We start from the raw sequence: 23,512 nt of genomic DNA, 5'->3' as shown, positions 1-23,512 counted from the left end.
ACTATTTTTGATTTATATATATTTTAAAAATAACAATTTCATGCTTAGTGTGGTAGTTCACACCTGTAATACCAGCTACTCTGGAGGCTGAGGCAGGGCTATCCCTTGAGCCCAGGAGTTTGAGACCAGCCTCGGCAACAAAGGGAGACCCTGTCTTTAATAATAATAATAATAATTTGAACACAAACTAGACTGAAAATAGGTTGCTCTAAATACTTCAGATTTTTATCTTGGTTTGAAATGAGTAAATAGAAAATCTCAAATTTCTATCAAATAAACATTAAAATGAGAGGCTCACCCATTTAAACACCTTGGCTTTCTTGTTTTGACTGAATTTATCCTATTTCCCCTCTTTTAAAATTTCTTACTCCATCATTCTTATACCTTCTCTCCCATTCTTATAAATACCAGTATTAATACATCCATATTTTAATGAGCTCTGTTCTCTTAATTTGGATCCAAATTTTAAGTAATTATCACCTATCAAAAAGGTTGGGTTTTTTTTTTTTCTTTCTTTCTATTTGATGTAGCTAACAAATAAACAGTAAAATCTCATTAACTGGAGGTGGAGTGAGATGACTCCAAATCACTTTAAAGTCTGAATTGTAGAACATTTTAATATACTATGTTGTTTATATTATGAAGTGTTTTTAATAAGTATTTTGAACATGTTGACTAATATGCATCCTTAAAGAATTTTTCTTATGAGTAGGTATAGATACTTTGCTGTTAGCATAGTGTTTATGTCTGAATTGTGAAAAAAATAAAAGAATTGTCTTAGGAGCTGTAAATAAATCCCCTGTAACTGTAGTCATCCTGCTTCCTTAACACTCCTTTTCTGTCAAAAATGTTAAAAAGACAAATCATAGCATAGCTTCCATTCTAAGCATTCTCCCATCCAAAATGGACAGTTTCCAGTTTCAAAACAGAGCCTTTCCCAACCAGGGCTCCGGGATACTGGGGGGGACTTTTCAGGCTTGTCTCTCATTGATGGAGCCCAGACAATCTACATTTGGAGTATTTATTTAAGAAACCTCATCACTTGGAAGAACACTGGCTTTTCCTGCCCACTTATATGAACCAGCTCTCTCCAACCCATGGAGGAGACATTTACTCAGTTCAATAAACAGCAGTTGGCAAAGAGCCCTTCCCCTATCTTATTTGCATCCCAATATCCTCCTCTGCTTTTAGCAAGATGAGGCTAAGGAGAACTGTGGCATCAATGCTCCTCTGTCCAGATAACTATCTGATCCTCTAAAGGTTGACAAATACGTCTAAGTATGACAATGTGCATAACTCAAAGCCCTCAGGATATATACTGAATTATAAGGTTATGCCAATACTGATACATAAAATGCAATATACATATATATATATATATATATATACACAATGATTATATTCTAGAATTAGGCCACAGAATAACTATGGAATAAAAATATATATCTTGACAAAAATTCAGCTGGATGTCCACTTAGATAGGTAAAGAGAATGAATGGCAGAGAGAGAGAAGACCGGCAGCAGACAGCTAACTCTGCTGGCTATTTTCAATTACTGAAATATCTCTACTAACAAGTTTCACAGTTGATTGGAGGTTTTATGTTTCTTTTTTGTTCCTTTGTTGTTGTTTTTAAGTCTTGGATATATTTTTATTGGTCAAAATTATTTCAATGTTCCATTGAGTATTACCATGGGTATTTTAACATACATTTTTAAACCAAGTTTTATTTACAGAGTGTTATTTTGTTTTAAAATCAATATGCAGCTTTATTTAAAGACAAACATGAATAATGAGTTCATACAGGTCTGTCCAAAGTACATTTGCCTTCCATTGTTTTTGTCAAAAGTAATACCAAAATAGAAAAAATAAATAAAATTTAAAAAAAAAAAATCTTAGCTTTATTCACAACAGCCTGTTATAAAGAAGAAACAAAACACTGTGTAAAAAGCACTCAACAAGACTGATGAAACATTGGATTGTAAATCTTTAAGTTCTAAAAATGTTTTAAAAGACAATCAAGTCTTCTCAAGTCAAACCTGGTAGTCAATTAGCATTTGAAGAGCTGAAGAGGAAGGCATTACAATCATAGTAACTTACATATGTGTAGCTCAATTTGGAAAAGAATATCCAACATAAATTACCTGGTTTGATTCTTGCAACCCTGCAAATATCTACAAATTATGAACGAATTGAGGATAAGGAAACAGGCTATATAAATTAAATTACTCATTTACCAAATTACGCAAACTTTGTGCTCTTTGCACTCTACCAGGAAGTGCCACGACATAATAGTTAAGAGAATAAACTTGGAGTTTATAAAGTTGTGTGAATAGGATTTATAGTGAACATTGTATAAAAGAAGTGTAGTAGCTCTCCCACATTTTTGGCCAGGGTTAGAAATCTTTTGCACTGTAACTCAGTACACAGACACATAAAGATACATAAATCTATTCCATTAAAACCAAAGTTTCATGAAACAATAATTCTCTCTTCCTCTACTAAATGTATGGCTGTCTTTGCTGTTGTTTTTGTTATATTCTACTCTATTTCATGGTTGGTCTGTTTTTTCTTTCATTAAGCTGGTTGCTATCTAGTGTATTGAATTCAGTACTCACCAAAGGGGGGATTACATACAATTTGAAAATAATGAGCTAATACTTAGCTCAATGCTAGGACCAGTAAACACTAAAATGTTAGTTATAGAAAATATTTTTTTAAATTATGTCCCCATAGGTTGGTGGACTCAAAACTTTCAAAAGGGATATAATGTTTACCCCTGAAATACTCAAGACATGTAAACGGCCCAGAGAAACATATACCAACGAAGTCAGTCTCTGAGGCAGAGGCAGGTAAAATCCTGACGCCCATGCATTGTTGTCATCATAACATCAGGCTGCAGTGAGGGAGTGGCTAAATATAGTGAGAAATGAATTAAAAATCTTTATCAGGCCCTGCTGAATAAACAGAAGGTTGAGATACAGAGTAATACAAATTAGAAGTTGTCTGTCAAAAACAGATGCTCTAAAATGGGTCACCCTAGTTAATATAATCATGTGATTAACTGAAAATTTTGCGGGGTGGGGGTGGCGTCTCATTCCAATCACTGTGGCCACTGCTGGTAAGCTTTCCAGCCTTATGAACTACAATTTACCTAGCATAATTACATCTTTGATTACACTTAGCTAATTCAGCCATCACTCTGAATATCAATTAATTGTTAAAGTATTATAGGCATAAAGGGAAGAGATTGAGTCTAAAGTCTACTGATCCCAGGTCATACAGTAGGGACTGATTTTTAAAAATCAATCCCTGAGAGTTTATATGAACATATGTCTTTTTCCTGTTACATAACCATTTATGTGTAGAAAACAAAGATTCCAACCAACTTAGTACTACATCTTTATTAATTCTGAAAAATATTTGTCTCTATGTCTTCTCCCACTTGGCTTCTTCAAGAAGAGAGACTACTAATTGAGAAAAGTTAAAAATCTACGTTTTGTTTTGCACGGTCTGGGAAATATTTGTTATGAAATCTACACCCTGTTGCCCAGGATAAGTACAGGTATAATCTCAACTCACTGCAACCTCCGTCTCTCACGCTCAAGTGCCTCCTGCCACTACACCCAACTAATTTTTGTATTTTTAGTAGAGACAGACTTTCACCACGTTGGCCAGGCTGGTCTTGAACTCCTGACCTTGAGTAATTCGACTGCCTCAGCCTCCCAAAGTGCTGGGATTACAGCTGTGAGCCACCGCACCCAGCCTGATCATTTTTAAACTGTATTAAGCTTGAAACACTTATTCTTGAAATTGTTCATATATAAGGGAAAGTAGAATTTTTTTCCATCTACATGATAAAAGATTTTATATAAGATATACAAAGATAAATCATATGGAGAAAATTCATTTTCCCGAAATAAGTCACCTGGGGACCATCAACACTTTGTCATATATTACTAAACTCAAATGGTGCACACACATACCCTTCCCATTAAAAGGGGGAAAAAAAAACATATACAACATATTCACAATCTGTCAATTTCAAGAACTTTGTTACAATATACCTTAAAATGTAAATATCTTAATTTTAGACACTAGATTTTTTGTGGGCAGAGCTTAACAAAGGCGTGTGGAGCATAGGACTTTCCATTTAGCACTACATTAATTTTAAAGGACATTTTTTGGAACATGAAATATTTTTGTCCTATATAAACAAATATTATAAAGCATATGCTAAAACAACATTCCACTATTCTAATAGAGATTAAATAATTAAAGAATTTTAAAGCTCAAGTAAAATAATCAAAAGCAACTTTAGCTAACATAAATAGTAATAACTGCTTAAAGTAACTGATAATTCAGTAGAAAATATAAAAGATCATTAAATCAAAAGTCTAAGTATTAAAATGAGAAACATGCTTTATATTTAAAAATGTATATTTTGTATTTGTTAACAATTTCACATACATACATCCAAAATAAAAATCCATCAAAGTGACAATGTATAGCAGAATTGGAAGAAAATCTACCTACTTTTACTGACATGTTTATTCTTCCAATATTTCTGAATAACTTAAATAATGGGTGCTCTTGTGAGCCACAGAGGTCTGTTAGTACAAGGATTATGCAGCAATTTACAAGGTATATTTGGTGAAAACTCACCACCTACTGTGTAATATTAGGGACAGATGGTGTTTAGCATGAAAAATGTACATAATTCAAAGACATTGAAAAGGTTGCCTTTTACATAGATAGTCCTAGAAGGGCTCTAACTGAACAGGCCTTAAGGAGAGCTTAAAGAGTCAGATCAACACCTAAGACCAAAAAGAGTCATCCTGTGCAGTGGGGAAACTTGAGTTAAACAGAAAAACAGTCTTCTTCTTGGGGACTTATTCTTGAGATTAAGCTCCACAGTCTATTCATCAAAAGCCTTCTGATATCAACATTTTGCATCAATGAATCTAAAGTTTTTGTTAACTAAACCCCGACCAGGGAGTTTCAAAATGGACCAGACTTTCTCACTGTAAAATTTTCAGTTAGGAAATTGTTATAGAAAGATCCCATAATTAAAAAGGATTATCTCACTGGATCCCTCATATCCATATCCCAGATTATAAGGCATGGAGTAGTGGGCTGAAACCAGCCTATACCACCTCCTGAAAGTCAGTTGCTAAAATGTTCAGGAATTTTGTGAACCAGTTATTAGTCAAAATCACTATTTAAAATTAAATTCTATAAACTTACAGCTAAATAAATTATATTAAAAACAGAGGTAATAACTCAAAACATCACTTTCTAATTATTTTACTATTATTTATGTTTGCGGGTTATTTACTTCTCTTGTATCTGATAGTGGAAGTACTAAATAAGGGTGTGTTACTATGCATCTCTTCCTAATTTTGTGTTCAGTGATGTCACATTGGTCCTTTGAATTCAGCCATGGTGGCAGTATTTATACCATGGAAACTGGCAAGTGCTAAAACCTGAATTTTGGCAAGCCTCAGTGGCTCACACCTGTAATTCCAGAACTTTGGGAAGCCAAGGCAGTCAGATCACAAGGTCAGTAGTTCGAGACCAGCCTGACCAACACTGTGAAACCCCAACTCTACTAAAAATACAAAAATTAGCTGAGTGTGGTGGCACATGCCTGTAATACCAGCTACTGAGGAAGTTGAAGCAGGAGAATTGCTTGAACCGGGGAGGTGGAGGTTGCAGTGAGCCCAGATCACGCCACTGCACTCCAGCCTGGGTGACAGAATGAGACTCTGTCTCAGGAAAAAAAAAAAAAAAGCCCTGCTTTTTGAGAGCTGATTATTAAATATTTACCACCAACACTATTACTTCCTTATTTTCCCAAGTACATTTTTTGCCCATTCATAAGGATTTTGCCAGTTGATGGCCCTCTGATCCAAGAAGCCTACCTATCACCCAGGAGTAAGTGACTACACTTTCTCCTTGTCCTGACGGCACTTCTTATTGTACCTCCCACTCTTAATTATATCTTACTTATCTAGATCTTCTAAATAGTCTGTGAGGTCATTAAGTACAGGCACTTAGTCGACTAAATCATTTTGCCCTCTTTGCTATACACACTGCCTGGTACAGAATGAACATGCATTTACTATTTGATTAACTTTACCAAACTAACATGAAAGAAATCAGATAAACTCTGCCATACATATTTTGTTGAACAAAGAGACCACTACATATTTTGTTGAACAAACAGACCACTAGCGCAGCAGACTAACTTTATGTATTTTGTTTTTGAGACAAGGTCTTGCTCTCTTGTCCAAGCTAGAGGGCAGTGCCCAATCATCACTCACTGCAGCCTTTAACTACTGAGCTCAAACAATCCTCCAGCCTCAGCCTCCGCCTCCAAAATAGTTGGGACTACAAGCATGCACCACTATGCCTGGTTATTATTTTTTTGTATGTATGTAGAGATAGGGTCTTGCTATTTTGCCTATTAGCCTAACTTTATTAGGGATAGTAATCAATCCCATAAATGCACAAATCCATGGTTCTTGCCCCAATAAGTGTTGCCAACAATTCCATATTAATAACGTAGACTGATATCACCTGCTTTAACAAGCTTTGAAAGATATTAGATTTGACATTCTGTCATAAATGCAAAAATGTACACTGCTCACATAACAGCTAACACTTGATGTAACCGTAATACCAATAGATCAGATGCCAAAAACAGTAAGAGTCTGGACCTAAAAGGACACCTCTTATTCTTTCAAAGTATTAGCCTCTGAAAAGGTAAATGCTGATCTGACATCCTCCCCTTCTCTCTCCCCTACCCTTTACTTGACTACATTTGAAAGCAACAGGAAACACTCTTAACAAAATTATATGCTTTTCTAAAATGTGTTAGCAACTGGAAGAAGTCTGTAGTATAATTGTCAATGAGCAAGGAGCAAGAATAGAGTACTTTCAGTCAATAATGTGCCAAATTGTGAACAAACTATGGAGAGAGTCCAGGAAAGATCTCAAGTGGATACTTCAGTGAACAGTACGTAACTGAGAAATTCAAAGGATTGCCCTGCAGACTCCTGAACCCAAATTAAAGGTAAAAACAACAGCGCTCAAAGCAATTTGAAGACTTCACCTGGCATTTGTATTCCTGACAAGAATTAGCCAGGAAAGGGCACAATGTACCTTGCAAAATCTGAAACATTGCCTGAGGAGTAAGCAATCAGAGCACCTGGGTTCTTCTGAAGATATCTGCTCTCACCTTTCCTGGTTGTGGGTTTGTCCAATACCCTAGTGCAAACAGATTGAAAGCCAGAGCCCGAATCACACTGGTTAGAAGTTATGGTTTCTCGTGTACATTAATTATATTTAAGTACACTACTATCTAGTGTTTTCATTATATAGATCTCCCATTCTCAGCTAATCATTTTCTGATTCAGTATCTTTTAGGTATTATTTTGACAAACATACGTAGCAGTCCACTTTCCAAATAATAAGTGAGTCGTGATTCTGAGTCCAGGACATGCAACTATATACATCCCTACTTTTAGAACTGTTTCATATTTCAATTTAGATACGCCACAGAAGTTTGATGTTTTGTTAATGCCCCTTTTTATTAAGACTGAATCTGTCAAACAGTATACCCAAATGATAACAATTTAAGTAATTTACTGTTAAATGGAAAAGAGTTTGTGAATACAGCGGCTGCCACCACAATCACAAAGAAGACCTAGGCTAGTAGGAACACTCAGTCAGAACACAAAGTCACACACATTGTAAAGACAGTGACATTGTATTCTCAGTGAGATTCAAGCCTGCAGTACAAAGAGCTTCTCTGGTAAGAAAGTTAACAGGGATTTCTAATATCTGAAGTGCAAATATTTTCACAGGTGTAACACAAGGAAAAGAGAAGTTGGTGTCAATTAAAGCTAGAAAAGATATTGTTTAAAAAGATAGAAAAATAAAAGATCTAAAGCTTGAATCAAATATAAAATCCTTCCTGAAGTTTAGAAAGGCATTCCTCTGTGTTGATAGGCCAAAGAGCAATTCTGCAAATGAGCTAGTAATTGTCAAAACTTTAACCAGACCTTTCCACCAAGTGCCAAGACTAAGTGGCTTTACCCAGAGGACAGCAGCCTGAAAAAGTCTTGGGGTTCAAATAGATTGGAAACTACCTCATTGCTTTGTGAACTAAGAAAAATTAAATAACTAGGCAACCTTCAAAAAGAAAAAGAAAAAATGTTATATAGAATTCATAGATAAATACATGCTCTAAAAGCCAGTGCATTTGTTTAGCATATATGTCAAATGCAAATAGAGGCAATAGTGATATCTTTCTCGTTCTACAACCTTTGGGGAAACAACATACCAACATTCTTAGGCATTAAAGAGACCCCTCTTATCTCGTTGATTAATTCTAATTCTCATTTGTAAATCTGAGTGCTCCCAGATAGGACATAATACTTACTGGGATGGGCATGGCTCCGAGTGGCAGAGATTTCATTCCTCCACTTTCTGGTCAATTCTTACTTTAATCATATTCCCAATTTAGAGTTTTCATATTTTATCAAAATATGAAACTGAGATTAAGTTGTTCTAAAAGATAAGCAATTCCTTCTATGCCAAAACTTCCCACCTCCCCCAACCTACCTAGAGAATTTTAAATGCATTTTCCAAAGATGTTGGGTAGGTTTTTATACATGGCGAGACCCCAATCTCTACAAAAAAAATTTTTTTTTTAATTAGCCAGGTATGGTGCCACACACCTGTGGTCCCAGCTACTCTGAGGGCTGAGGCAGGAGGATTGCATGAGCCCAGGAGGTTGAGGCTGCAGGGAGCTATGTTCACACCACTGCACTCTAGCCTTGATAACAGCAAAACTCCATCTCAAAAAAAAGGTTATCATAACCTCTAACATAAAAAAAGAATAAATTTGCCTCTTGTTTTCATAAACACTGGATTATATAATACAAAGTGATGCTTGTGGTTTTTGTTCATCAGCATACTGAGTTGATTTACTTCGAGCATCCTATTATGTATTCCTTGGTGGTTTTATTTTAAGGTAAAAAATAAAAAATTTTAAAAGAAAACAGCAGGAAATTAGATAGTCCACAAACATTGGCAATTTCATTAACAATAACAACTAAACGAACTAAAACTAAACTAACTAAAATGAACATATTTTACTTGTGTTACGTACTCATTTAAGCACTGTAACTCAATATTCCTCAAAACTTATATCTGGAATAGATACTTTCCCATTTTGAAGACATGGAAATGAAAGTAAAGTGTTCAGATCATGCAGTAAGAAAATGGTGAAATGTATATTCTCACACAAGCAGTCAAGTTCCAACGTCCACACTCTATGCTACATATTATGTGTGGAGATCAGTATTTGATACGTATTCTCTTGCTTAAACATAAAATGTGCACAAAATATTACTGACTCAACTAACACAAAATAGTTTTTTAATTTCTATTTTTGAACTTGGGTATATGTAATTTGGCAATTTTAATTTGGCTTAGAAAAAATTAACACTTCTCCAAAATTGCTTTTCTCTCCTTAATTCATATACTAGAGACCATGTGGACCTCCTTTAAGACAGAATCCCATTTCCCGGCAAGACAGTGAGTGTACTGAAATAACTACTGTCGTCCCCTTCATAACGAATGACCAAAAAGTGCCTTATGTGATGCAGGTGCCAGGGCAATTAGGTGAAGGTCACAGCCCACCCTCATTCCTGGCTGCTAGGACTCTCTTGTGGCTGCCCACTACACAGGGCAATGCGCTACAGAAGCAACAGCAGAGAGAGGGCTGATCAAAGTCCAGGCAACAGTGGCAGTCCATAAACAGCTGAAGGTCAGAGCAAATATGATTCCGCAGCCAACCAACAAATGATTCTGCACATGAATGTTCAGGTTGTAAATGCACATTGACATACACTGTAGTCTAAGAGGCTGTCGACCAATCTTCCCCATCCTGCTTTCAGAAGGGAGAGTTAGTGACAAGGAACCTCCAGAAAACAAATGTGCTCTCTCCTCTGCCTGACTTTGTTTACATTTCAGATCACTCAACTTTTGGGAAATTCCACTTGGTGGAATTTTACTATCATTGTGGCAATGTTTTTGTAATTCTTTTTTGGTAGCCTTTTACTTGTTGGGGTAGTTTCAAGAATATGGAAAGACTACTGATGGACTGGAATTACCCTAGGCAAGCTCTGAAGTGAATCACCAAACTGTGAGACAGACAGAGCTTTCAGACTTGCCACATCTCAGCAGTATGGTCAGTTACAAAATATATGGTCAGCTACAAAAAAACCCCAAGCTTCACTTGTGAATCACTAGATGTGGGCAGCTATGCAAAGATTACCATGTTTTAAAAGTCATTAACATTATAAATACTTCACAGGCACTGGGACAAGGTCTGGCTTACTTGCCAGAATACCCAGCACCCTAGCACGCCATGGACACATAGTAAGGTGCTCAAAGATACACAGAGTGAAAGAATAAATGAAGGGATATAAACCTCAACAGAATCATGCTCTCAAAAACCAGGCAGAACAGCTCATATGGCAAGAGCATGTTCCAGCCCTTCATGAAAAATTTGAAAAGGAAAAAAGTACACACACAACTTTCTATATGTGTGATATATAAGTACTTAAAACATGCTTACATTTCTTTAATAACTTATTTTATAATCACATAATCTATATTGAATATCTGGAGAAATACAAATACAGTAGGACCCCCTTACCCACAGTTTCACTTTCTGTGGTTTCAGTTGCCCTTGGTCAACTGTGATCCAAAACTATTAAGTGAAAATTTTCAGTAAGGGTGCTGCAGCTCATACCTGTAATTCCAGCACTTTGGGAGACCAAGACAGCACTTGGTGAGAAGTTCAAGACCAGCCTGGCAAACATGGCAAAACTCCATCTCTACTAAAAACACAAAAATTAGCCAGGCATGGTGGAGGCAGGTACCTGTAATCCCAGCTTCTTGGGGTGGCAAGACAGGAGAATCGCTCGAACCCGGGAGGCAGAGGTTACAGTGAGCCAAGATCACGCCACTGCACTCCAACCTGGGAAACAAGAGCGAAACTCTATCTCAAAAAAAAAAAAAAAAGACAGAAAAAATTTTAGAAATAAACAACTTTCAAATTACACACCGTTCCGAGTAGCATGATGAAATCTCATGCTGTTTCACTCTGTCCTACCCAGGACATGAATCATCCCTTTGTCTATTGTGTCCATACTGTACAGTCCACTTGCCTGTCAGTCGCTCAGTAGCCATTTCCATGATCAGATTGAAACAACATGGAATAGTGTATATAAGCGTGGGTTCTCTATGAGTTTCAGACATCTACTAGGCACCTTGGAATGTATCCGCCACAGATATGGGAGGGCCACTGAACTATTTGGTAGCATTAAAGTTTATTTATACATACATAGGAAATATACATAAAAAAATTGGGGGGACTGCACTTCATAATACATGATGGCAGAATCACCCATTATTCACAAGAACCCTGCTCACTCTTCTTTATTATACCACCTCTCCAACATCAAATCCACTAGCACTAACATGTGATTATGACAGCCTGGGTAAATCTCTCATTAGGAGAGGAGGTAGCCAGGCAAACAGCTGCCACTTCTCTACATTTTATTCATTATTCAATACCCCAAGATATTTCTTATAGCAACTCTTGCTAATATCCCATGTTGCTCAGAAATACATAATAAAGTTAGGGAGCAGAGGTTAGAGGATCAAAATTATAAATAAAATCACCATCATCTCTTGTGGTTTTCAAAAACAGTATAGTTAGTAAGTTTTATTTGTCTGTGTCAAATATACTATTTTCCCAACATTATTTTCTTTTTCTTTCTTTTTTTTGAGACAGAGTTTCGCTCTTGTTGTCCAGGCTGGAGTGCAGTGGCACTCAATCTTGGCTCACTGTAACCTCCGCCTCCTGGGTTGAAGCCATTCTCCTGCCTTAAACATGCAACTATTTGAAGCATTTATTGTTTTCATTTCCATTCTTCAGCATATAAGCTTTTTGTGCCTTCAGCAATACCTTCCTTATCGTTAAAGTTTCTATTCCTGACAAAACTTACATTTTTATGGTAGTTTACAAATATAAAATTACTTTCACATATATTATTCATTTTCACCTTAAAAGTGTCTGGTTCAGTAGACTAGACAAGACATTAAAGTCATTCTTCACTGTAATATTCCCATTTTGATGATAAAGAAATGAGGGATCAAGCAGAAAGGACTGCTCCCAAATCTCAGAAAGTGACAGAGCTTAAGACTGGAACACAAGACCTCTTGTAGCAAGGCCAATGCTCTGTTCATTAAACAGCCTCCTGCATAGATCTCCAAAGGCTTTAGCTCTGAAGTAGGTTGCTGCCAGCCCCTTCACCTCATGCATTTATTTACTGAGCATTTAAGTGTTGGTTTAGATAAGGGGGCATAATGAGACAACACCAGATAGCAATCTGCTCCAACTGACCATGTGGTTAGGGCAAATTATTACAAACTTCATCACTTAGGACTGACAGTCATCACATAAAATATAAATAAGAAAGGGAAAGAGTCATGCCAATAGCAGGCAATAAGCAGGGAAGAAAATGATACTATAATAAGTTATTTGTGATAATAGACAAAAGCGTACAAAAACAAGCCTCCAGTGACAGAGGGAAGCGTGACAAAGTCAGTAAACCTTCCTCCTCAACCACTGTCTTCACCCCTATGTGCCAGGCCACCTGCTCTGGCCATAGAAGGGCCATGATGGACCTTAAAAGTGCCTGGGGACTTTTCTCTGGCCTCAACTTGCACAGCCATGGTCATCAGTCAAATCCACTAGCACTAACATGTGATTAAGACAGCCTGGGAAAATCTCTCATTAGGAAAGGAGGTAACTAGGCAAGCAGCTGCTACTTCTCTATATTTTATTCATTATTCAATACCCCAAGATATTTCTTACAGCAACTCATCCTAATATCCCATGTTGCTCAGAGATACATAATAAAGTTAGGGAGCAGAGGTTAGAGGATCAAAACTATAAATAAAATCAACATCATCTCTTGTGGTTTTCAAAAATAGTAGAGTTAGTAAGTTTTATTTGTCTGAGTCAATATCATTTACCATAGCTTACCTTACCCTTTATTTTATATTATAAATAAATAAATGTATATATGCAAACAGCTATACATGCATACATGTATAAATTCTGTCATGGTATCTGAAAACCAAGCAGTTATCTAAGACGGTCTCTTACATTCACAGACATATTATCAACTTATATTCAGATTACTATTCTAATCAAATACAATCATTAAATCAGGTTTATATTGGGAAACCTTGTTCCAGAAATTTGGAATACAAGCCAAAACGTTTTTTAATCTTAAATAATAATTATCAATATAGATTACTCTTAAGGAAAATAACTATTATTTACATATATATATATATATATTTATATATATAAAACACTCTCATATACATTAAAATCTTTAATTTGAGCTCAAGTTCTTCCTACCTGTGTGACTTTGAGCAAGTTATGTCAAATGAAGGGGTCATTAATTTCTAAGGTCTTTTATAACACCAAATTCTATGACTTTTTAGTGTCAGACAAATTCAATACTGAGGCAAGGAAAATAAAATAATGGAAATAAGATAAATTCATGCTTTAAAGTAGTCCTTAAAAGGAAAGCCAATAAATAAACACTCGCAAATTATGAACAGGTGATCTGTAAATGTACCAAAGCCTGCCAGAAACAAATCGCCTCTTTCCTCTCTTTCTCTTCCACACTTCACCACTTAGAGATCACGTAGTGGTCCACAACAGAGAACTATCTGATCCCACTCTCTCCTCCCCACCATCTCCCATCTTCTTTCTTCCCCATCAGAAAGATTATAAACCCTGGGCTAAGCCAATCAGCACACTAACTTCCCTCAGTCAAAGTCCTCGATTCAATGGTTGGATACATAATCTACTACTGGATTCAATCACTGTAAACCTTAGAGCCTTATCAGGTGCAACCAGCAGATAATTCACATTTCCTTAAGGGACTTGAACCTGGGATGTTTTTGGGTGGGGGCTGCCATAGTCGTCATGCCTCTATATGGAGCCTGAGGAGCTCCTGGAATACGCTAGAGCTAAATTGAGCAGGCAGAGAAACATCATGTCTCAGTGGAATTATGTCAACTTCTGAATCAAGCTCCATTTGAATTGCAGTTAGGAGAGACAAATAAATTCACCTTTTGTTGCAATGAGTCTGCGTTACATTTTCTGTCAAGATGCAACCCAAAAAAATGTCTACTCTTTAAACATTTGTGTACATTCATTAACGAATCCTGACTCTACCAGTGACTCATATAGCCACTTGGGACAAGTTATTACTTAACCCCTCTAGGCCTTAGTTTATAAAATGGAGATGATCCTCAACTTAAAGGATATTGTGAGGATTTAAAATTATGTAAAACACTGATCACAAGGCCTGGCAGGTCATGGGCTCTTAGTAAATGGCAGCTCATAAAAATTGCATTTTTGCAATTGCTTTGGGAAAAGCTCTCTTCTTCAACATGTAAGAGAACAAATGAACCTAATTATTGCTCATAAGAATATAAGCAGGACTAGTAAAAAAAAGAGAAGTTCTAGAATTTGGAGTAAAATCGGTAAAAGTTACTGTAAAGTTCTTGAAGATACATGAAAGTACCCTCTCAGAGTCTTTCCATCACTACTTCTCTAACAGTGATCAGGCTTCTATTAAACCTATTTCTTTAAACATCAGTTTCTAAATTAGGAAATATGAAAATCCTACTGATTTATAGTTTGTTAATTCAATAAATTATATGTTTTATATTTAAGACAATATAGGTTAGGCAGACCTTTATTTACAGTATCAAAAATGTAGAGAATGTTGCTATTATCCCAAACTCCAGCTTCTGATACAGCCAGCTGTAAAGGGTTAACATTAATTTTTACTTGTTTTTTATTAGTCTCTGCCATAACCATGTCATTATGCCAGTATTTTCTGAATCACTAGTGAATGGCAAAAACAAATATAGCAGTTGTGATTTAATCAGAGACATCACTGTTCAAACAGCTAGCACAAGTAGACACATTTAGAATAGTAAATGGATAACAAAAAACACTTACAGGCTCATTAATAAGAAGGCAATTAGGTCTTCTGGGAAAATTCATTTTCTAAAAGAATGCTAAAGCAAGCTATAAAATGCAAGTAAAATTGTGTTTTGACATGAATAGTATACACTGTCTATTACATCATAATTTTTCTCTTGAGAAAACTGACAAGAATCTCTGTTCTTAAAAATGAGCACAAAAAATACTAAAAAGAACACCAGTTATATTTAATGCATTCTACCTACTAACTCTCATTCATTAAATTTGACTGTCCTATAAATGAGCTCCTTATTACAAAGATCTTAAATTACACTTAGATGAAAAAGAGAATTATAAAGCAAGAGACTGCTACTAGTAATATCAGAGGGAATAGTATTTCCTGTATCAATATAACATTATGCTAAAAATCATTTGCATATAGCATGTCTGGTTCCTTAAAGAATATGTTTATCTTTAAATATTCTTATATAAAATATTCATAACCAAAACTATTTAGTCTTATCATTAGTCACAAAAATATTTTTTTCAAAATCAAGTATTCTTTTAAATAACTTGCATAGTACTGTTGTCTTGATGTGTCTTAAATGTTAAATGATAATCAAGTAAATATTGATCAGAAATATAAATCCAGGGCTGGGCATGGTGGCTCACACCTGTAATTCCAGCATTTTGTAAGAGTGAAGCAGGAACATTGCTTCAACTCAGGAGCTCAAGACCAACTATGGTAAAATCCCCTCTCTACTAAAACGACAAAAATTAGCTGAGCATGGTACACCTATAACTCCAGCTACTTGGAAGGCTGAGGAAGGAGAATCTCTTGAACCCAGGAGGCGGAAGTTGCAGTGAGCAGAGATCGTGCCACTGCACTCCAACCTGGGTGACAGGGCGAGACTCCATCTCAAAAAAAAAAGAAAAAGAAAATACAAATCCAAGGAAATGTGTTTCATGTTATAATTAATCCTTTTGCAATACTCTTGAAATTCTATAGTAAAGTGCATGTGACAGTCTTTTTAAGCTGAGCTTTCTTTGTCCTAGAGCAGTGTTTCTCAGAATTAAATATTCCACCAAATCACCTGGGGATTTCATTAAAATGCAGATTCTGATTCAATAGATCTGGGGTGGCTCTGATAGATGACCACAGATCATTACAGTTTCCAGATAATGCTAATTATATTGGTCCATAAACCACAAAATCCCAGGACATCTTGCAGTGAAGCATCCAATGACCATGAAGCAATCAGGCATCAATCCTTGGGTGGTTGACCTCACTTTCTAGTGGGGACCCTAGCAAGCTTTCCTCTCTACTCTTGAATTTACTGAATGACCTAAGAAAAATCACATCAAGGAACTGTTGCCAGTCTGCCACTTAAGCAGCTGCTAGGTCACCTCCACTGTCCAACAAGGATTAGGGGAATTTCTGTGGCTGGTCAGCTGCTGCCTCGAACAGTGCTTGGAGAATCAGTCCATGAGCAGGTGGTTAAGGACAAGCTGCACTGGGAAGGGTTTATATAAATAGATACCAATCTGGAGAAAGACTTATTAATTTATCCTTAACAGTATAACAGTATGGTATAGTATACAGTATAGTATAGATTATATACAGCTTCTTTTCCACTTGTTTCTCCATCTATGAAATAAAGTTTTTCACTACTCTTTCCAAAAATGTAAATATCAAGTTTTGATACCATCTCTAGATGCCTTTACTTTCTTTCTAACCTAAACCTTCCTACAACTAAGTCCTAGTATTGTTAAAATGTGTGCGTATGTCTGTGTGTGTGTGTGTGTGTATGTGTTTGCATACTTACATCTTTCACCTTTCCCAACGAAATAAACACAAACAATAACTCCACTGCACACTATTTTATTTGGCCTTATTTCTGAATTCCTCTTATTAAAACAATTCCTAGAATGACACCTGTTGGAGGATTCAGCCAGCATTGTCCTGTTCATCATTTTCATTATCAGAGCTCACTAATCATATCAAGTGGAAACACAGATTATTCCATTTAGGACAACTTAATTTGATCCTAAAACAACTCTGAGTGACAAAATAATCCACTTGTAATTTTTATGGATTATCAACACACAAAGGAGAATGCCAAAAAATTCAACCAGAGTTAAGTGGGGAAATGGCAATGTTCCACGAGAGGATCAATGTCATCCTTAGATCCCAGGCCCAGTGTTTTCCCAGAACCTCAACAATCTAAAACAACCTCACAAAACGCAGTTTTAAATAAAACTGCATACACTTAGTTTTCATTACTAAAATATTAAATACAGATCAAAAGAATTCCCACAAGAATACAAAAAAAAAAAAATACCTCCTACAACGGAATCTTCATGAAACTTTAAAAACCTTTTATGTGAAACTATGTTTCTGTACGAATATTTTCACAAAATACATTTGCACTAACATAGAGTGTGAAGTTTATAAACTATTCAGAGTTCACACTGATATCAAACATTAAAACAACATTTTTTAAGTTTTCCAAAGCATAGTTGCTTGTAACTTATCTCACTTACCTTAAAATATCAAGCAATGTGGTTCTGAAATTGTCTACCCCCATTTACAGAAGGGAACGTAAAGACTTTCAGAGACACATAGGCACAACAAATAAACGTTCTGTGACATTAAAAGATTAGTTCTTGGATACGAAAGTTTGCTTTTTGCTTCAATTGAAATAAAAAATTAGCCTGATTAATGTATTATTCACTGACTTTGTTATCAAATACTGTTTTAAGACCTATCATGAATTGGTGTCTTGTACTTTTTTTATTCAGTACTATGACAAACAGCATGTTTTGATTAAAAAAACAAGTCATGCTCAAAAGCAATTACAACCTTTTTAGGCAAAAAGAAACACCATTTGATAAAGGAACACAGACCAGATACATATGATCAAAGCATAAAGACTGAGAGAAATACACAGAGGGAAATTTTTACATTGACAGAATAAGAAATAAATGTGTTTAGGCAAAGGCAAAGGCAAAGGCTGATTCCAATAAACAAGTCAAAAATAGGACTTTTTTCCTCCACTGAAAATTAAGTAAAAGATCAAAGACACATACACACACACACACACACACACACACACACACACGTACACACACAGAGAATCCCTGTGTTCTTTGTTTTAAGAACAATCTGCAAACTCTCTTGATGCTTCCTGCTCTCAATCTTCCTGCATCTCTCTTCCTGCCCTCCATGAAGAACAAGTAGGGGAAATGGGAGCAGCATAGAACCTTATTTAGCATGATTAGCACTGTCTTTAATACCAGCTTGAGTAGACCTGGTACACTGTGATTTAGAAATATTAGTAGCCAATACACTTTTTCTATATGGAATCATACCACATGAATTAAATATTCCCTTAAAGCTCAGAAAAACCTGTAACAAACCATCATTGCTAGAAATATGAGATTTGGTGGGAATGTTGGCATTAGCTTTGGTTAGTGCATGAGTCATATTTTCAGTTTTTAAGGACATGTACAGCACTAAAATATATTTGGCAAAAACAAAAGGGCTGCGATCTTGTGTATATGTATGTGGGGGCTCTGTTTTTGCAAGAGAAGAGTAGGAGGGAGTGTTGGAGAGGGGCAGAGTGGCAGAGGGGTTGATTCATTTTTCAAATTCACATTTATGAACACAGAGAAGAGCTGTCAGCAGCTCACATGCCAATGTCCAAATAGCAGCCAGACTTGCCTCTTCCCGTCTGGGTAGGCCAGACACAAAGCTACATCTCGCGATTTAGGAAAATCAAGAGTCAGATACAAGAGGACTGGAGAGAGAAAAATCAGTCCTGGAAATGTCCAGCTACATATGATAGCTAGTGATTAGAATGTGGGGTTTTAATGAATTGAGGGACTGAGGGATATTTAGCCAACCAAAACCAAGAAAACTAACAGTCAATCCTTAAAGCAAGCTTCCTAGTAGGTAATAAGTGTAAGAGAAATTAATTTCACAGAAAGAGACAACAAGGAGTCAGACACCAGGAAAGTGGTGCTGCCTAGATGAGTTCCAGGGTCCTAAGGATCAAGTGAGTGCACATCAACAGGGTGACACGTAAGAACTATAGACAAGCAGGATTTCAAGCTGTATTTCCAGGCTCCTATCATACAAGAGAGACAATAGTCCCTCTCTAGGTCAATAATAAGACTGCATCTAAAGAGCTACATATTATTCTCAACAGAGTTGAAAAGGCTGAACCAACAGTTATACAAACAGCTAACAAAGCTGACTAAAAATATTTTTTTCTGGAGTTAGAATACTAGGAATGTTAATAGTGACTCTTCCACAGGTTTAACTCAAGTAAGGATTTATATGAGGTAAGTTAAAAAATTTAAGGATAATCTATCTTTGTGCTGACAAAATTATGGTCTGGCCAATCTAGTAAGTTTATGTTTAACAATAATTAAAATGAATGACTGGCTCAGTGAAAACACACACACACACACACACACACACACACACACACACACACGACTGGCTCAGTGAACACACACACACACACACACACACACACACACACCCCCTGAACAGCCTGTACTTACTGGAGAGAGAATTTGGGAGCAATAAAAAGCCGTAACTAAGGCACTTAATGATGATTACACACTCCAAATAGCTGCCCAATGCTTTACAATTTACAGTGCTAGTTCCCATAAATTACTTCATTTAATCACATAAACCATGTGGAAAGGTCAAGATAGGTATTATTATCCCCATTTTACAGATGAGAAGGCTGAGTTTCCAAGTCACCTTACCTGCATCTGGTTTCCTCAGTCATCTAAATCCTTCTACAGACAACTTTCTTACATTATGATATCAAGAGATCATAGCTATACAACCCAGTGAATAAGCCTTAATACCCCTGTATTCGTCTATGCTTTGGTTTCCCCAGATATGACATGGCTGTCATTTTAAGTGAGAGATTAAACTGAAAGAATATATGAGTTGGGATTTATAGAAAGTTCTGGTTTTAAAGAGGCTCACCATGCAGCAGTTTTACACTTTAACTGCAAAAGCTAAGAAAAAAGTAACAATAATGAAAACACTCTTACATTTTTGGTTTAAACAAAGCAGACTGATATGTATATGACATATCGAAGTCCCAACAATGCTCTGCCTTTCAAAATTTGCTTTTGAAGCTTACTACATTAGGAACCACATAATATCGGAAAGTAAACTGATCTTAATGGGTATGATATGAAAGACATATTTAAAAAAGTACTTTTAAATTCTCAACATGAATTTGTCTTGGGCTTTTAAAGTGTGCTTATTTAATTTTTCAAAAATAATAAAAGTTCACTATTTAAAGTAAAATATAAGAAAAAACAGCAATATAGAATACACCTGCAATCTCCAATACATCTCTAATCTATGTCTGCAACAAATCTGAGTGTCATAGAATTTTATGACAATAAAATATCAAATGATTTATGATAGCCAGAAAAAGGAAATATTTACAAAACAGACTTATAATTTGTGGAGAAAGGCAAATCTACAATCTGACTTTAAACTCTGAGAATAAAAGATATTCGCTTCTGGGCATATATTCCTAAAGGGCAAAATCTTGAAATACAATCCTGTGATTACTACAGTTTTTAGGACTTCACATTTTATTAATTAAATATAACAAATATCAAACGTTATCCTCTGTCACCAAAGAAAAGCCAGGCATATTTAAAGTACTTAGAACTAGGTATCTAAGAACACAATTGCTTATTGTATATATCTAAACTCCAGGTATCAGAAAAGCTCATCTGCACATTCAGCTGGAGGAAATGTAATATTTACTTGTTAACTAAAGGGCAAATATCATTTAAAAAGAGAAAAAGAAAAGTTTCTTTACTGCTGAAAATATATCCATCAGCTGCTGAGACATAAATAGCTGCAACTCTTGAATACATGTAAGTTTAATCATGCAACTGGTAGAGTTCAAACTTTCAATTAACAAACTACAAGCCTTTTCAAGCGTCGGCTCTCCGTGCAGTGACAAACACTGTGCAGAAATCAATACTCACTCCAATTTGCCTGCATATAATGAGTTACATCAAGCACGGTTTCAATACTAACGGGCATTATATGTCAGAGATGCCTGCAGTAATGCCTACTCCAGAAAGAATTCAATTAAACCATCGGATCATTCCTTGCATAGAGTTTTTACCCTCTGCATATATCACCTATATACAGGGCTTTTCCTCTGCACGCTGCCATTTGATAATCTCTGCCTGAATGTACGACACATCATGCCACCTGAATCTGTTGTTTAACTCCCTTTACTGAGTTCTAAAGGGGCGGAAGTAGGAAGGCAACCGAAGGGAAATAAACGATTACTCTCGAAAACAATTTGAGTTTATTTCCAGGAAACAGGGCAGCCACAACAACGTGAGAAACTGTCAGGTACAAAGTAAGTTCTTTGCATCCTGCGGCTTCAGCCAGGAGCGCGGCTGTCGCTTTTCCCGTCTTCTCCATCACCCTGTGGCCACCTCTGCGTCTCCATCTGCACCGCGAACCCCAGCAGCAGATGCGCTCGCCAGCCGAGCTGAGCTGGATAGGTTGGCCAGAAAAGTTGTCAGGACTGGCGGGAGGTAGGCGAGTGCGCGGGAGCCCGCTCCCCAGCGTCCACCTGGTGAAACTTCAGAGCCCCCAGAGGAGAGAACGAAAGAAGCAACCAACCTACAAGAAGGATAACAAAACTGGAGGGGAACAGAGGACGGGACCGGGAGAGCTGGGGTTCACGGACTTCTCTGAGCGGCTTGACCGAGAACCCCCAGAGCTTCTGCGAGACCGCTTCACGTCCCTTCTTTGGGGTTCCCCGGCGGAAGGCAGTCATTTACAGCCCGCTTCCAGCCCCAGGCCGGATCCGGGGAGTGCGGGGCCAGCCTGGCGGTGGCTTTGCCGGAGGAGCTGGCTCCCACGCGCGGATCACGTTTCCTCCCCCGGGCGCCCAGACCTCGATGCCCAGGACGGCTCGGCGTGGGTCCTTACAGCCGCGTTTCAACACATCTCACAGGGCTCCGCCAACACACACACGGAACAAGCTCCAAGCAGTGCCTGAGCGCACAGGGCAAGCCCGGGAGCAACCGAGCTCTGGGGGAGGAGAAAGGGGACTCGGGGAGGGACCGGGAAGTAGTTAGACAATAGTCAAGGGAGGTTATTCCCGGGACAAAAAGCACCTGGCAAAGCGCGCCGAGGTCAGTCCCTTCGGATCTCCACATTTCTGACAATGGCTTCCCAGGGAATTTGTTTAAACACTCAAGTGGCAGACAGCAACAAGCCGCACCACAAGCAACAGAGCAGCCGTCACCGGAGTCGAAACTACTTTTTCTCTCTTCCCCACTACCCCGGCGCAGGCCAGGCGAGACGCCGAGGCCAGCAGGTCCCCACACTCACCGGCTCGGCCGGGCCAGCCTGCGCCCCGAGCCAGCTTCGGAGAGGAACAATGGGTGCCCCGCGTCCCACCTGACAGGAACTCTGGGGACAGCCTTCCCTCTACCACGTGTCCCCCACCCCCGGACCGCGAGAGCTCCCCCACATCCCCGTCCCCAGCCCAGGCGGGGAGCCGGCTCACCCCTCGTGAGCCCAGGACTCCGGGCGTCCGTCGGGGACGCCCCCCGGACACTCACCTGCGGAGAACTGGCCTTGGGCCGACCCCAGGAGAGGCCAAGGGGAGAAGAGCAAGAGCGCCACAAAAGCAGGCAGTACCGCCGCCGCCGTATCCATGCCGAGTTTGGGAGAAGTTTCAAGCAGCTTTGCAAAGAGCTGCCGGGGGAATCGCCGCGAAATCCACGACGGAGGCGCGGGCCGAGCCTCGCTGGGTGAGGACGGGGAGAGGACAGCCGCCCGCCCACAGTTTTTCCTCCTTCGCGGTCGCCAAACTACCTCGGGGGCGAAAGCGTCGCCAGCGTCGCCGGCCGGCCGCGGCGGCAGCTCTCCATGCTCGGCGGAGGCTGCTCCTGTTAGTCAAGAGTTACTTTGCTCGGGGAGGGACGGGGGCGGAGCCGGGGGTGACGTAGCCCCGCGGGCTCCGGGCGCTTCTGAGGAATGCGGGCTCGGGCGCGGCGCTGCCGCCGCCTCCTGCCGGAGAGACGCGCGCCAGCCCCGGCCGCGCGCCCCGCGCCCCGCGCGCCGCCTTTGTTCCCGGCTTGGGCCCCGCCGCCGGCCGCTTCTCCGGGGGGAGCGAGCGGGAAAGGGGACCCGGCGCAGCTCGCTGCCCTGTTCCGGAAATCAGAGTTTGAGAGGAGAGAGTTCGGTAAGCCGTGCTGCCGGACGACCGAGGACCCCCGCCGTCTGAGGAGAGGCGTCCGGGGGTTCCGTCCCCAAGGTGGAGGTCCCCCCGAGCGGTTGCGGGTAGAAAGGAAGAAGCGTGTGGAAGCGCCCTGAGGAA

General features: G+C 38.5%; 1 protein-coding gene across 14 annotated transcripts in view; it reads right to left on the bottom strand.

Annotated features, from left to right (window-relative positions):
- PTPRK (protein tyrosine phosphatase receptor type K) overlaps positions 1–23,209 on the bottom strand; it is a 576,007-nt gene extending 552,798 nt beyond the window's left edge. For 12 of the 14 annotated variants that reach the window (XM_032274360.1, XM_032274363.1, XM_032274362.1 and 9 more), the window contains exon 1: positions 22,752–23,209. In XM_032274360.1, coding sequence (XP_032130251.1) covers positions 22,752–22,848 — 97 coding nt within the window. In that variant the 5' untranslated portion in view covers positions 22,849–23,209. The remainder of the gene's footprint in view (positions 1–22,751) is intronic. The other 2 variants (XM_032274372.1, XM_032274374.1) reach the window with 2 other exon arrangements.
- Positions 23,210–23,512: the final 303 nt, after the last annotated feature.

The sequence above is a fragment of the Sapajus apella genome, unplaced genomic scaffold (assembly GCF_009761245.1).
Source record: "Sapajus apella isolate SASKATOON/1434 unplaced genomic scaffold, GSC_monkey_1.0 scaffold6, whole genome shotgun sequence".
NCBI lineage: Eukaryota > Metazoa > Chordata > Mammalia > Primates > Cebidae > Sapajus > Sapajus apella.
This window is presented reverse-complemented; position numbering and strand designations above follow the sequence as displayed.